At 40.7% G+C, this 17,613-nt stretch overlaps 1 protein-coding gene across 1 annotated transcript; it reads right to left on the reverse strand.

The window, feature by feature from the left end:
• Positions 1-997: 997 nt before the first annotated feature.
• LOC147864525 (uncharacterized) lies at positions 998-5,424 on the reverse strand. The gene is made up of 4 exons (XM_087319894.1): positions 5,241-5,424; positions 1,816-2,155; positions 1,550-1,714; positions 998-1,478 (listed from the first exon to the last, which is right to left on the reverse strand). The coding sequence occupies exons 2-4, from the start codon at positions 2,068-2,070 to the stop codon at positions 1,062-1,064; spliced, it is 837 nt and encodes a 278-aa protein (XP_087176020.1). The 5' UTR covers positions 2,071-2,155; positions 5,241-5,424; the 3' UTR covers positions 998-1,061.
• Between the last annotated feature and the right edge of the window lie 12,189 nt (positions 5,425-17,613).

Raw genomic sequence — 17,613 nt, forward strand, 5'->3', positions numbered from 1 at the left:
GCGGCAAGCTCAATTGGAGCCAGATCGGCTGAATAAGCCTGAGCCGGTGAGTGAGACAGATCGATGAGCCGGTGAGCACCCGGTGAGCAAAGAGTCAGTGAGCTAGGGAGCCGGTTAGCTGGATCCATCAGTAACCGGAAGCCTAGTAGCAGCTAGACTACTAGGGAGTTATTACTCTCGTAGTTAGTGACAGGCGCTCGAGTGAGCATTGAAGTACACCGTACTTCTCATGGTTGTTAGGTACGTTAGGTACGGTACTGATACCATACGTATTTAACGTATTTAACGTATTAATACGGGTATAGTACCTCCCAATTTTAAAATACGTTAAATACGTTTTTTAGTATGTTAAATACCTATAAAATACATAAAATACGTATAGTACGTTAAATACGTTAAATACTTCTAGAATTTGAAATTTATTTACTTTCTTAAAAAATATTTGTAATATTGTAATATTGTAACCATGTATATGCAATGTAACGAAGCATTCCATGGCTATAGTTGCATCTTAAAAGTACTAAAGGGCAAATCAAGCAAATATGAGAATCAAAAGGATACAAATCAACAAATCAAATAGATATTTGTTAGGTAAAAAAAAACCCAAATTTGTTGGGCATTTACAACAACAGCCAAGGCCACGAAGCAAAAACTGTATATCCCTCACATGATTGAGGGAATTCACATGATGAGTCATGACAAGCTAAAATTCTACAAAAAAAATCGTACTTTTGACAAAAACAACACTTTGACAAGAAGTGCAACATACCTATTGAAGAAAAGACCACATCTTTTGATTTGGAAAAAACCTTCAGAACACATAACATCAAATATTTGAGATACACTTACATTGCATTTTGTCAAAGAAATAGAATGCATTGTAGGAACAAAATTTAGAAAAAAACCTTAACAACACATAACATCAGATATTTGACTTCTAAGAACACATAACTTGAACTATGTCCCAGACTCCAATGTATCAAAATGGGCTTAGATCAAAGAAAAGTAACATATGGCTATTGAGCTTAGTAATAATGTATAGAAATCAGAAATATTAGTCATTAGATCTCGTCCTCATCACAATCACCATCTTCATCATCAGATTCAGTGTTAGTTGATGACATCAACATAGGTTCTTCGTCAGTAAGATCATCATAATTTGTATGAATTGCTTCTTCTATTCCATTGACATTATCTTGATCATTTGGTGGTAAAGAAGCAAATGTACTTGATCTTGTTATTCTCCTATTACAAGAAGACCGCTCATCATCTCTTCTTGGCCTCTGCCTCCGTATTCGATCAATAGGGACTCCATCGCTTGATGTTGTCGTATGTGATCTTGTCATGCTCCTTGTCCTTCTTCTCATGCTCATTGTTTCTTGAAAATAAGTTTCATAGAATTCTCTATCCATATCATTCTCGTGGCTAATAGATGGAATATCAGGAGTCTTAGAGACATCTATCTCATTTGGATTCACCTGCAAACAAGTTTATAAAAGCTTAACGAAATTTGAGGAATGTAAATTATAAGAAGTGAATAAAACAATACCTGCATTGGAGATGCATTCACAGTCTCAAACTTGCAAACTAGCCTTAAGTTCTCTCGCACATATACCAATCGTTCAAGTTGTGCTACCTTTAGTCTATTTCTATTTTTTGTATGTGCGAGAGCATGTGCATTCCAATTCCTTTCTGCTGCCCCAGAAGAGCAATCCTAATAGAAAACAAAATATGAAATAAAAGGTAGTACACAAAAGTGCAGTATTTTAGAACTTAACTATAAAATTGATCATTTTTTCAAAACTTGACACTTACTTGGGATAATATGCGGACAACTAATGCTTGGAGCTTTGGAGTTCTTCCACCAAAATTTTCCCACCATGTGACTGGCGTCATCATAGATATCTCTTCACGTGCTAATGCATAGCTAAATGTCCCTGTACCATTTCGATATTCATGCAATTCACAAAATAAGATATCACATTCAAGTGTCGAGTACAATTTTTCTGTATAGCTCATCCATGCATCCATTAACTCGGGGTTAATAAATGTAGCCTCCTCTCTCCACATCGGATGCAGCAAATGAGCTACAAGGTGGATCGGCCTCTTGAACCATTTCCATCGTATGTCAAATAACTTCAAAACATCTTCATACCTAAAAGGTTATTAGTAATTACAAAATGATCTGATCTTAAAACATGAGAAAACATTTGGAGGTTTAATGCTAGGAAACCATAAAAAATTAAAATAAATATGAAATTTACTTGGATTTGTGGGGGATGTTTTCTTCCACTCCTTTTGCTAAAACATCTTTGCTTCTTCGCATAAACTCATATAACAAACCAATAGTGGATCCCTCCCTATCAGTAAGTTGTAAAACACTATACAATGGTGCCATTAGGGTCAAAACAACTTGAAACGAGGACTTAGTTGTAGGATCAAGGATGTAGTTCTTTACATTCATGGCATCTGGCTTATTGCAATCTGACCAAGACCTCCACATGTCACTCACCATTGTTTGCTCAAGAGAATACCAAACTTTGAGCAAACGTTGTATGACAAGGTACATCACACCAAACCTTGTCTTAGAAGGTCTCAAGATGGCGAGGTTACTGTGAGCAGAAAAAAATTTCCTAGCATTCCTCTTCTTGCAAAAAAAACGTACAATATTATTTGGTTTCAACATAATACTTTTCATCCAAGGCAACTGACCAATGTCCTCCAAAAGTAGATCCAAAGAATGGGTTGCACATGGAGTCCAAACAATATTAGGGAACTCTGATTCTAGCAAAGACCCCATGCGGACACAACTAGATGCATTGTCTGAAATGACTTGGACCACATTTTCCTTACCAACTTCTCTAATTGCCTCTGAAATTCTTTCAGCTAACCAAGAGCTATCAACTGTTGGTGTTGTATTAGGATGACTACAATCAATGGACTTGAGGAACATTGTCCCATAACAAGATGATACGAGGACATTTACAAGTTGCCTATGAGAAACATCAACCCATCCATCTGTTAATATAGAACAACCATACTTGGGCCATAATCCTTTTACCCTTTCTAACTTTGCTTGCAAGGATATAACCTCATTTTTCAAGCCTTTCATCCTCATGTAATTATATGTGACTCCATTATGTTTCTCTCCAATTGTAGAGAAAGCTTCTAACATGTTCCGCCAACATGGTGTTTTTAATAGATTAAATGACAAATTTGCTTCAATGATACATCTCACCTCCATAACGTTTTCATGTTGTTTCCTTTGCATTTGTAACACATGTCCTTTACGCAATGGTTGTTGTTTCACTATAATTGTTGGTGGATATGGTTGGCGACTACCACCACCCATACATGACATGCTTTGACTTTCATCAACAAAGGTAGACGAGCATGAGGTAGAAACACCTAAAAGAAAAAAAAATTCAAGATAAATAATTTACAATTATTTAAACATTAGTAATCAAGACACCTATTGTAGGCTTGTGTCTATACCTTGTTCAGGCATGTTGAATGAGTCGATCTTTGCTACTATATCTTCTTCTTCGCCAATTGCTTGGCTTCCACAATTACCATACAAAGTTGTAAGGTCAATCAACATTTCCTTGGGGACATTGGTACATTTTGTTACTCCATGGCTAGGTTTTCCAATTAAATGAGCAATCATTCGTGTTGCTGACCCATGCATATGTTTGTTGCAAAATTTACAGTTCCAACTCCTATTTCCTGTTTGACTTCTTACGACATTGAGGCAACATGTATCCCAATATTTGTTCTTAATGGGCGGCATTTTCCTTCTTTACGACATTGAGGAGCAAGATTATATGAATGCATTAAAGCAAATCGAAGAACTGGAAACTTTGAATAGATCAACCTTCAGGGAGGATGAGGATTATACTACTTTAAATAAGCAACTACAGGATACTCAAGAGTATCTTTTATTCATAGAAAGCAAATACAAGAAAATGTTACAATTAAGGACATGTATAAAAACAGAAAATTCAACTCTTTTGGAAGCTAAAAAGGAAGCAAAAATTACCATAACTTAACTGAAGAGCCTTAATGCTTAACGTAATAACGACATGCATAAAAGCAAAAAATTCAACAAGTTTGGAAGCCAAAAGGGAAGTAGAATTTGGTCAAGAAATCCATCTTGAAGATGTACAGAAAGGGTTCGATGAAGATCTATTTATTCATAGTGCTTTGCTAGATATGTATGTCAAATGTGGATCTATAGTGGAAGTGCAAAATGTTTTCAACCGAATGTCCAATCGAGATGTGGTATTATGAACAACATTGATTGCATGATATGTTGAGCATGGACCCGTTGAGGATGCACTGAAAAGCTTTGAAAAGATACAAGATGAGGGGATACTTATTACTACCAAACACTTTCACCTTTTCTTGTGTCTTAAAGGAATGCTCTCATTGGAGGGTTTGTTGAGTATAGAACTACTGAGAAAGCATTAGATTCTTTCGATAAAATGCAAGTTGATGGAATCTTTCCGGATGCATATACATTGCCCATGTCCTAAAAGTGTGCGGTTTATTAGGGCCTACAGATAAAGGACAGTCCATGTATATGGAGGCTGTATTGAAAGGGTTCTAGCAAGTGCACATTTATTCATACCCATCACATTCAAAAGCAGACAACCAAAACCATGATATTCCAAAAAATGAGTAGTTGTTAACAAAAATAAATATGCATTGCAAATGACAAAAAATGGGACATCATTAAAAAAGGACCAAGCACTTTTCCCATGACACGAAATTGAGATCTTCAATGTTTCTGGAAACCAATGTCATTTATAGTAACATGGAAAGTAAATTAGAATGATCAATTTCTGAAATGAATTCAAATGGGATACAACCACTAAAATCAATAAGCAAAGGATTAGCTAATGCTACAAATTGTGAAAGATTTTGAACACATTGTCTACATGTATACATACATGTTTGAGTTTCAACACATGGTTCCTATAATATTTGATCTCAACACTTGCAAAGAGGAGAGTTTTATTGCATGACGTCAATTACAATTGTCTACCAATTTGTTACTTGTATAGATGCATTATTGTGGAATAGATAGATTGCTGGACACAAGCATACGTAAACTAGATCAACTAAAAATTAAATCTCCCTTGTCATTTGGTATTATCATACAACTTGACATTGGAATACAACAAAATGGGAGGTATACTTAATCATAAAAAATAAAAGAAAGAAACATATTCACTAACCTGATTTTATTTTCTTCTTGTTCTTCTTCTTCTTGTTGTTCTTCTTGTTGTTCTTCTTCTTGTTGTTGTTCTTCTTCTTGTGCTTCTTCTTCTTCTTCTTCTTCTTCTTCTTCTTCTTCTTCTTCTTCTTCTTCTGCTTTTTATGTTTCTTCTTCTTCTTCTTCTTCTAAGTCTATTCTGTCCGTCTTTCTTCCTTCCTTCTATTTTACTAAAGTTGTTCTTTTCTTTTGCTTTCTTTAGGGTTTTACTCACATTTTCTATAAATACGTACTATACGTATTTTTTTAAAGGTACGTTAAATACCATATTAGATGAATGTATATGACATTTGAATGAACAACTTTGACGTATGGTACGTACTATACAAATAAGAAGGTATTATACACTGGTACTTCTGTCAGTCCGTATGGACTTGTATAAAAGTGTTCGTTGAACACATAATATGTATAGAGCGTTGATATAATTTTTTAATAGAGATTCTTGTTCTCTCTCTCTCTCTCTCTCTCTCTCTCCCGCGTACTGTTAAACTCTCCATTAAACTTGTTCTCTGTTTTCTATTTTTATTGCTTCCGCACGCTATTTGTTTTTACATGGTATCAGAGCGCGAGGGTTGAGAACCTCTACAACCGACATAACTTGAAAGGAAAACTTTCGTAAAGAAGAGGAAAAGAAAAATGGATAGAGGAATGGCTAGCTCGCTCCCGGTGGAGAAGCTCGACAGAACTAACTACATATCTTGGTCATACAAGATGCACCAGTACTTGCTTGGGCATGGTTACTGGAGCTATGTCGACGGAGGTAACGACACAACACCTGATGCGGCACACAACGACTTCTCGGTGTGGGAACAATCGGCAAGCAGAGTGATGTACTACTTTGTGTCCAGTGTCGGAGACCAGCTGCTGAGCCACGTCCGAGATGCCAAGACACCGAAAGAGGCTTGGGGAAACCTGAAAAAGGTGTTCGCTGCAAGCACTACAGCCCGGAAGCTGCAACTCCGACAAGAGTTGAGCAATGTCCGATAGAAGGACATGTCGGTGGCTGATTACATGGCCCGAATCAAAGAGATATGTGACTCGTTTGCCTTTATCAACGTCACGGTAGAGGAAGACGAGATGGTACAGGTCTGTCTTGGGGGCCTGGCGTCTAAGTTCCGAGATTTCCGGACAGTAGTATGTACAAGGGAGAATACACTGTCATTTTTCGACTTACAGTTGATGCTCCTTGTAGAGGAGAACCACGCCGGTGCGTCAACAAGTGCACCCACTGACAGCCGGATGTTGTACACGGAGGAAGATCGGCCCCTTGGGCGTGGTGGACGAGGCGGGTCGGCACGCAATGGAGGCGGCCGGCAAGGGCAAGACCGACGGCACAGAGACCGTGCCAACAGCAGTTCCAGGACTTCCACAGGTAGGGGGAGTCAAGGTGGCGCCGGAGACCGGCAAGACAAATCCGCCATGGAATGCTAGTATTGTGGCAAAAAGGGCCACAAAGAAAGCGAGTGCTAGAAGAAACACGTTGATTCAGACAGATCCGGATCCGGCAAAAACGGTCGGGAGAACCGGCAATACTCGCACTACGCAGAAGGATCGGGAGGATCCAAAACCGGAAAAGCCGGTAAGGGGCCAGCCTTGGTGATGAGACACGAGGCTAACTCGATGAAGAAGACCACTTCCAAATCGGAGGAAGTGTGGTATGTTGATTCCGGTGCGTCAAATCACATGACGAACCACAAGGAGTGGTTCTCCTTCCTGGAGAAACCGGAACAACCAGGAGTTGTCGAAACCGAAGATGACACTCCTCACCCAATCGTGCATGTCGGAGAAGTTCCCCTAAGCCACGTCGGTCATACGGGGAAGTTGATGAACGTATTACACGTTCCGACTATCACGAAGAACCTGGTGTCGGTCGGACAGATCATCGACCAGGGAATGCAAGTGCGGTTTACGCACCTCGGGTGCTTCATCGAGGAGGAGGGCTAGATTATCGTGCAAGGGTGCAGAGATGGGAGGATGTTCATCCTCGACACCAATGACGTCGGCACCGCCTTGTTCGCCAAAGGACAGAAGGTCAATATGGACATCGACCTGTGGCACAAGTGGATCGGCCACGTCAATTACCGGTGGCTTCAAGTCTTGCAAACGAAACAAGTTGCTATCGGTTTGCCGAAGTTTAGTGGCCGGAAGGCCCAAGTATGTGAAGCCTGCCAACTCGGGAAGCAACACTGGCTTCCATTCCCCGCCGAACAAAACCGTAGCCGTAACAAGCTCAACCTTATTCATTTGGATGTATGGGGACCGGCACAGAATGTGAGTCTTGGCGGGGGTCGATACTTCGTCTCCTTCATCGACGACTATAGCCGGCACACATGGATCTACCTCATTGAGCGGAAGAGCGAAGTCTTCGACTGTTTCCGGAACCTCCAAATCATGGTGGAACGGGAATCAGAGAGGAAGATCAAGTGCCTGCGGTCAGATGGTGGAAAAGAATATTTTTCCGGCCAATTCAACAGTTATCTGCAACAAACAGGAATTCGAAGAGAATTCAGCTGCAGATACACACCGGAGCAAAACGGTGTGGCCAAAAGGAAGAACCGGTCGCTTGTCGATGCGGCAAGGGCAATGTTGGAAGAGAAGAGCATGCCCCATTTCTACTGGGTGGAGGCGGTCCGGACGGCCATCTACATCCAAAACCAAATCGGTGACAAGGTGTCCACGCATGAGCTGTATTTCGAGCGCAAGCCAAATTTGAGACACCTTCGGATTTTCGGCAGCATAGCATATGTGCATGTGCCGGATGAGAAGCGGAGGAAGTTGGATGCAAAATTGGAGAAGTGCATCCTCGTTGGCTACTCACATGAGCAAAAGGGGTATAAGTGTTATAACCCCCAGACGAAGCAGGTCCGAGGTAGCCGCGATGTTGAGTTTGATGAGACGACATCATGGTATGCCCTACCAGCTCCGACTTCTGACCCCGACCCGATACCAGAGGATGAGGCTAGTGAGCCCGAACCGGTCCAGTTAGAAGATGATGAATCCAGGATTCAAGAAGAGAGTCCGGAATCATTTCGGTTGAGTGGGCCGAACGAGAGACTGGGTCAATTCGACCAGTCAGAAGAAGAACCGGCGAGTAGTGAAGACTCTTTCATGCTCTCCCCGCGCAAGGAACCGAGGAGATGGTTCACGCGCAAAGAGAAGGGGAAGAAGAAGATGTCGGATTATGGAACCGGTATTGATGAGTCGGATCGGAGCGGATACGACTCCGGAAAAGAAAATGACGGTTCTTCGGTAGCGAAGACCGAACCGGCCAAGAAGGGCCTCAAACCGGGTAACGGTGGGTTACGTCGGTCAACCCACTAGAAGGAACCCGTTAAACGGTACGGGTACAATGAGTACATGGCGCATCACTATGCGTATATGACCAAGGTGGCGGAAGTGCGTGAGCCGGAGAGCTACGCAGAAGCAGCAAAAGACACACATTGGCGTGCGGCTATGGAAGAAGAGATGCGGGCACTTGATGCCAACTATACATGGGACCTGGTTGACCCTCCCCGTCACAGTAAACCAATCGGATGCAAGTGGGTGTACAAGGTAAAGTACAACGCCGATGGTTCAGTTAACCAGTACAAGGCCCGGTTAGTGGCGAAGGGATACGCACAGACCCACAGAATCAACTATGACGAGACCTTCGCTCCAATAGCGAAGATGATGACGGTTCGTGTGGTGCTGGCGGTTGCAGCGGCAAGGGGGTGACATCTTCACCAGATGGATGTGAAGAATGCATTTCTTCAAGGAGATCTTGAAGAAGAGGTCTTTATGATACAACCCCCCGGTTTCCAGACGGAGATGAACAAGTCGGCGGTATGCCGGTTGAAGAAGTCACTTTATGTCCTGAAGCAAGCCCCCCGAGCTTGGAATGCGAAGATCACGCACCGGTTGCGTAAGATGGGGTTTGCGGCCTCCAAGTCCAACTCTTCGTTGTTCATCCGGCAAGGTCTAGACGGTCCGGTTTGCATCTTGTTCTACATTGATGATCTGGTCATCACCGGACCTGGACTCGATGAAATCAGTCGAGTCAAGTCCTAGTTGTCGGATGCATTTGAGATGAAGGACCTAGGGGACCTTCATTATTTTCTTGGGATCGAGGTGATCCGAATCCCCGACGGCATATTGCTCTCACAAAGGCACTATGTGTTGAATATGTTGTACAAGTTCGGCATGACCGAATGCCGACCTATCTCTACTCCCCTGGACCGGAACCAGAAGCTCCGTCCCGACTCTGGACCGGCCTGCGATGAGAAACGGTTCCGACAAATTGTCGGAAGCCTTATATATTTGACCATCACCCAACTCGACATCAGTTATCCGGTTGATGTGATTAGCCAATTCATGCAGAAGCCGACCGTAGAGCATCTTTAGTGTGCGCACCGAATACTGCGGTATGTGAGCGGCACGAAAGACCAGGGACTGTTATACCGGCGCGGTATAATCGAAGAGCTGGTCGGTTACACAGATGCTGACTGGGCCGGCGATGCATCAGATCGTCGATCAACCTCCGGTTACATGTTTTCCCTAGGTAGCGCGGTTGTTGTGTGGAGCAGCAAAAAGCAACCAACAGTTGCTCTATCGAGCACTGAGGCTGAGTATCAGAGCACTACCATTGCCACCTGTGAAGCCATTTGGCTTCGGCGACTGCTGAAAGACCTGCGGATCGAGGTACCGACCCCGATTCTGATCTACTGCGACAACATAAGCAGTATCCAACTCGCCAAGAACCCCGTATTCCATGCTCGCACAAAGCACATAGAAGTGCACTATCACTTCGTACGTGAGCGTGTCCTAAGCGGTGAGGTCGAACTTCGGTATGTTCTCACAGATCGGCAAGTTGCCGACATCTTCACCAAACCACTCGAATTGGACAAGTTGCAGCACTTCACCGAAATGCTTGGTGTTCAGCATCTCGACGTGCCACACTTGAGGGGGAGAATGGGCAAAGACACCAGAACAGGCAAAGGCAAAGAGACTGCCGATTGCACCGGTGAGGGAAGAACCAACGAAGGGAAAGTCAAGAAGAAGAAAGGAGCCGAATCGACAAAGGAAGTCGACACATCCGAACAAGTCGGAACAAGCGGCAGCGGCGGCAAAGTCAAGAGGGACAGAGCCAACCGGAAGAAGAAGGCCAAGACCTGGACATGGTCCAATGTGGTGAAGGGCCTGGAACCAGAAGACGAATCGGGAGCAACCGATTCGGACAAGGGCTAGAACAAATCGGAGACAATCGATTTGGTTCAACAGAAAGATTCGGAAGAACCGGATCAATTCAAGCCCAAGAGGACGAGAAAGCAGTGAAAGTCGACGCCAACACGAAGGAATCGGCGAAGCGGCATGCGCCGAAGTCACAGCTGCGAGGGAGCTGAACTAGGCCTGTTGAGCAAACAAGCCGACCGAGGAGGTCGAGGTACGCAGAACAAGATGGGTCGCGGCAAACAGAACCAAACTGGACAAGGAGCGCGAGCAAGGTGAAGTGACGCCTGAAGGAGCCGGGCAGAAGGACCAGTTGACACAAACGTTGACACTACGACCGAACCTCAAGTTGAGCTTGAGGGGGAGTGTTGAGCGGCAAGCTCAATTGGAGCCGGATCGGCTCAATAAGCCTGAGCCGGTGAGCACCCGATGAGCAAAGAGTCGGTGAGTTGGGGAACCGGTTAGTCGAATCCATCAGTAACCGGAAGCCTAGTAGCAGCAAGACTACTAGGGAGTTATTACTCTCGTAGTTAGTGTCAAGCGCTCGAGTGAGCATTGAAGTACACCGTACTTCTGTCAGTCCGTATGGACTTGTATAAAAGTGTTCGATGAACACATACTATGTACAGAGCGTTGATATAATTTTTGAATAGAGATTCTTGTTCTCTCTCTCTCTCTCTCTCTCTCTCTCTCTCTCTCTCTCTCTCTCCCGCGTACTATTAAGCTCTCCATTAAACTTGTTCTCTATTTTCTGTTTTTATTGCTTCCACACGCTATTTGTTTTTACACATATTCATTGAGATCCCCTTCAACTTGCCCTTAACCTGATGCCAATCTTTGTCAACAACAACATCACTACTAGCTCTATCCCATGGTTTTTCCCCTTATCTATAACCACTAAACTTTGTTTTTCTATATCCATAGATTAAGTTCCCTTATTCTTAGGGCCCAAACCTTGAAGTGAGACCTCTTTATAACCTGCTCCAGATGATGTTCCTTCATCCATAACAACCACAATATCTGACACACCAACATCTCTCCCAACTCCTTCTTTACCATTCCCTTTATTAGGAACCTCTATAGTTGAAGGACAATTATGATGGCATTCTACCATAAAGTGACCCCATTCACCACATCCAAAACAATGACCTGCAAATTTCTCCCACTTCAATTTAAAACAAAGTCTTTTTATACCATGTGTGTTCATACGCACCCATCCTGGCCTCTTATGACTTGTATCCCATAACACACAAAATTTGCACTTATTTGTAGCATTTGTATATGGAGATACCAACACTTTATCCATTTGACTCATCAACTCTGGCAAAAGTGGCCATTAGTGGCCATTAAAAAGCATGCTTACAATCCATTGTTACCCAAACAGGGCATTCTTGTTTTAACAAAGCATGATAGTCCACTACGGGGGACCATTGCATTATATGCACCAATCGTTTATCAAAAAACACAGGGACTTTAGCCAACAATGCACTTCGATATTCCGATGAATGAAATACTAGATCATAAAACCCTCGTGGTCATGCATATATATTTTCAACACGTTTGTGTTCAACCATTGTTTAATCCAATTAATGTATGGGAGTTTCCCGGTAAAAAATAATATAACTAGACGATCATAGAATAGATCAAAAGATTGCAACACTGCCTTAGGATCAACTTCCACATCATGCACATCCTCATCAATGCATCGTTTCGCTTCATTTCCATTTTCTTCCACAATATCAGACAACAAGGTATTGGCAATTCCCCATAAATTATCCCAATTACAATGATCCTTGTCAACCTCATCTACATGTATTACTTCGGCATATGTCAATTTTTTCTCATTAATTTCCTAAATAGCCTTAAACCTCTTAGAGCTTCCAAAGTCTTCCCTTTCACGATTACATTCAACAATCACATTACTTTGTTTTTTATATTGTTTCCATATTGATGTCCCCCACAATTTGTGAGGAATTCATGTTTATATCCATTATTCTTGATGTGATGTTGATCCAGGATAAAAACAATTTTCCATGAACAAGAGAGACAACCAGAACTCACCATATTGAAGAGGTCGAAGATGATGAAGACAATAGAAGACCCGCAATGTCTGTTGAGTATGTGGATGCTAACAACACAATATTTCTTATTTTTATCTTTTTTTCTCGTACATACCACCAATTTTAACTTGCTATATCTCGTTACGAAGCCCTAATCAAGGGCTTTCTAACGCTTGTCTTTATACCCAATTCTGTTACCGATAGAACAAATTCACTTCTTCTTTTTCCCCTCTCCACTCTTGTGCTTTTTTTCTTCTCTCTCTCTCTCTCTCTCTCTCTCTCTCTCTCTCTCTTGAAAACACACAAATTTATTAATAAATGTGTGTGAAAACACTACTTACAATGGGTGTCACAATGGACTATGGTCACCCACTAACTACACTACATGGGTAGTGGAACATGTTGAATTTCCACTTGCTCCAATAAAGAAAATTGCCACATTAGTACTCCCTTCAACTTTCATAGACATGTTTTCACTCCATGCTTACCATCAAATACAAAAGCATTGCGCATATCGCAATTATGACACAATCCCCAAGACCTCAAATATCGGAAAATGATCTTCATCTCTCTCTCTCTCTCTCTCTCTCTCTTGGAGAACACATGAATCTTGGAGATATTAAGTGTTGGGTCCTCAAGAAATATCTTTTCGACACTTTGGTGACACCGGTTCTTCTCTATGGGGTGGAAGTATGGGGCGGTAGCATCCCTAAATCTATGTGGAAAGAGTTTGAAAATGTCCAAAAACATTTTCTTACAAAGTTTCTACAAGTTAAGAAACAAACACCCTACACCCTCCTCCTCCTTAAGACGGGATTGCTTCCCATTGAGATCATGGCCATTGAAAGGGTTGTTGAATACATGCTTAAGGTTCAAAAAAGTCCCTCACATCGACTTCCTAGAATTGTGTGGGAAGCAAGCAAAAAGATCCAAAAGACGCATAAAAGCAAAATTTTGTGTTCCGGTTGGATGCAAGATATAGAAAAATGGTTTGGTAGGTGGGATGCAAGACACTTGCTTCATGATGCATCATTAGATTCCTCTGTAAATGAGGCCTTTTTGCAACGCCAATGTATCATGACATGGGACAAATGTGGAGGCTCACGCTTCACACATTATACTACACATGTTGCACCTAACTACAAAACCATATTCTTTGCGGAACGGGGAAATCGTACACATCGATACATGTTAGAGCCCATACTGTTATCTGCCTTTCGAACCATTGCTTCCATGTGACTTAGCTCACATGCATTGCGATGTGAAACAGGGCGTTGGGGCACAAGTGATGAGAGTGGTCAGCTATGCACACTTTGCCCTAAACAAGTTCGTGAGTCTGAGTATCACACTTTGATACAATGCTCTGCCTTTGATCATATTCGACCATGCTTTCCACATCTCTTCGATCGAGCCCAATCCTTTCATGGATTCCTCTCACAACCACAATGTGCACTCTCGATTGCAACATTCATTGGTAAAGTTCTTGAACATCGAGAGGCACTAGTCACTTTCACACGTATCACATGAAATGTAATATTTTTGGTCTCATAGGTCATATTTGAGCTCTGAAGATGATAATATAATCTATCTATCTCTCAAATATAGGAAAACGGTCTCCACCCCAATTAAAATGATCTATTATGCAAATGTATGTCATCATTAATTAGTTACTTATAAGTTTTTTTGTCTAATAAAGATTCTCATTCTGCAACTACATTTGATGTGTGGTGAAATAGTAGTTTGCAATGACATTTACACATTGGTATGTACAAAATTTCCTAATTCGTCTATGTCAACATTTTCAATATATTTCCTGGTGATGGAGTAGATAAGTGTTGTGGTCTTAAGTGTATTTATGCATTTGAAATGCTTTGGTATTTCATCTTATCCTTTATCCCAAAAAAATTGATGGTGCTAGAATTGTTATTGTGGCCTTGAAAGAATTAGGTAGATTGTTGCATAATGTGCAAGGAAATGGTATTTTGCCTTTATCAATTGTGTTGTGACATACGATCCATATATTTCAATTTGGTATCATAGTTCCTAATAGTATTCACATACGTCCAATCTGGTAGACGTATGCGAACAATATTTATTTTTTATTTTTTATGTTTTGGTTTTTCGCTTTTATTATTTTTTTACTTTTAAGTTCGTATTAGAGAAGAAGACATTTTGCTCTCTATTCCTTCCATCCTCCCCTAAAGGCATAATGGGTTCCTCTAGGATTGGATCAAGTTGGGTCATTCATAGCATAGGAAAGTGGAGAGAAATAGAACTAATGAAAGACAAAGTATTAGAGACGGACATGGCAATTCTAAAGAGAGAGAGAGATTTTAGAATTTTGTATCGTCCATAAAGAGGCCAATTTTGACCTATGGGACCACAATATACATGTGTTCTTGATATGTGTCTCCTTCCTAAGAAGGGGTATTCATACATTGAAGCACAAAGTCTTTATGTGTGAATAAAGCATTAACATATGAGCTCAACCTTCTCGTAGTGTCTTAAGTATGGCACTAAGTTATCACTCCCTCTTAGTATGTCAACATATCTTGAACGAATTGCACTATATGTTGAGCATGTGATGAGCAGTGACATTCATCTTTTATCATGCCTTCATTGCATACTTTGCACGTCTTCAAGTCCGTTACATTTTGATACCATGATGCAACTTCAACACCTAACTTGTGAGATCAAGTGCAAAGTAGTGTAAGGGCTCTACGAGCATTACTACTCATATTGGTAATGAGATAAGGTTGGATACGATCAATAGGCATTCTTGCTTTATATTGAGACCAACATTCAGGGTTGACATTTGCAATGTAGACAGTAGTATTCTAGCGTTGTCCTCTTATCATCTTCCCACTTCATCCTTAATGATTCCACCAACCTTTCTTCAATCATTGTACATACTGCATAGCATTGTCCAAAAGCACTAAAAGATCATCCACACCCCATCTTCTAAACCATTTCCTTATGTCAACAACCCAACCGGATGAGAGAATCTTACTTTTATGATTCTTTTGTAGCTTACATCCAACATTCCAAGCAAGATGTGGTAATCGATGATTCATCATATTCTTGACTTTTGTAATGTATTTATATACTCTTTGGAGTGCCAATACTTCTGCGGGTCGAACACCAGGTGTTTCCAAGAGCATAACCTGGTAAGAGGTAGTGCATTTAACTCCTAATTGCCTCCTTAAAAACATCTTTTGAATTTTCTCAATCTCATTCCATGCATTAAGAGAGATGGCGTCACCCCATACTTCTACACCATAAAGCAATACTTGAGTTACCATGGCATTGAACAACATTAGTTTTACTTCTCATCCACAAGTATCACTTTGGTTGCATTGGTTCTCCAAAAGGTAATACGATTTCCAATCAGCTTGGAGGTTAGAATCAAAGCATGCACTCCATTTATTTGTGGCGGGTGGCAATGGGCACGATTTCGGCTCAAACCGAACCGAACCATTAAGTTATGGTTCAACGGTTTATTAGTGGATTTTTTATGAATGGTTCGATTTCGATTCGGTTTGGTTCTAAAACTCGGGTTTATAGGTTTATAGGTTTATAGGTTTTTGGTTAGCTTTTTTTTTACCTTAATAATTTATTAATTTAATGGTTTAATTAATGGTTTTTTATTGATTTAACTTTACTGTTTATTTAATTTAATGTATTTTTGTTTATTTAGATGTTTAATTAGTTTAATTTAAGTGGTTAGGTTTAAATTTTTTATTAAATGGTTCGGTTTGGTTTCAACTTTTCCCTAAACGGTTTGGTTTTAAATGGTTTGGTTTCAACTATTTCTTAAATGGTTTGGTTTAAATACAGAGTTCATAAACGGTTTGGTTTGGTTTTTGTTTTAAATAAACGGCTCGGTTTCTTTGCCTTGAAACCGAACCGAACCGCGCCCATTGCTATATGTGAGCAAGATATTTAAAGCTTCAAACAAATTGTATATGTTTTCCTCTATATGTGAGCATTGGGTAATGATGAGGTTGGATGGTTTGCACTACCATCATTTTTGTTTTCTCCACATTCATTGCTAATACACTACTTCTCCTTCCCCGCCACAACCTGATGTAGGCATTTTCTTAATCTCTTCCATTATCATTCTTTATGAACCACAAGTTGTAAAATTTTAGAATAATAAATATAAATATAGATGAATGGACTTCAATCATACTTGGAGCCATTTCACGTATGAGAACGAATATTCACGTATAAGTATGATACGAATATTCATGTATGAGTATGGCACCAATGGGAAGTATGGCTAGAACTATGCTTGGTATTAAGTTTGTATTAGAGATATCTCACTTTCCACTATGAAGTTGAGAAATAAGGCGGTATCCATAAGTTCTAGCAAAGTTCGTAAAGTTATATATTTAGAAAATACTCCAAATCAATGAAAGCGCATATAGAATGGGAACTTAATTGTGTTGATGTTATTGTTAAATGAATTTCCACCATAGCAATGTACCAAGAAGCCATAAAACTCAAAGATGTATTGAATTGCACTTTAAGAAACTCTATTATTGTTGTAGATTTCATCGATATTATGCTTGGAACACAAACATACAAAGGAACGATGGCTACTTCTACTTGCTAGAATTTGTAGTTATTGTTGGGAGTAAAGTCCCCAACGTTTTTTCTTTTACCCTTCCATGCAAAAGCTCCCTTCAAGAGCTTTATGGACATGTCTTTACTATATTTTTGGCCCCAATTCGGGGTTCATAGGCATTTATATTATCTTATAACTTTTAGTCATTGGGCATGTGTGAACATGGCCAAACAACCAAAAAGTTACTTATCAATAAGAATTGGTCCCAATTCTCTCATAATGAGATAGGGACTTTCAACGACTACGGTTTCCTCTCCATTTTTCTACACAAATTTGTCTACTTTCTTTCTCATCATACAACAATCCAGTCCCTTGGTGTTTTGGAACAACTAACCACACCATTACGTCTCTTTCAGTTATTTAGGTGGGTCAAAGTAACCCACACTCTCCATAGCTTCCCTTGCCTTCAACGACTTGTTAACAAAATGTAACGAGTATTT

The sequence above is a fragment of the Azolla caroliniana genome, unplaced genomic scaffold (genome assembly GCF_043228905.1).
Source record: "Azolla caroliniana isolate FFs.n. ecotype wild unplaced genomic scaffold, voAzoCaro1.0.p SCAF_5, whole genome shotgun sequence".
In the NCBI taxonomy this organism is placed as follows: Eukaryota; Viridiplantae; Streptophyta; class Polypodiopsida; order Salviniales; family Salviniaceae; genus Azolla; species Azolla caroliniana.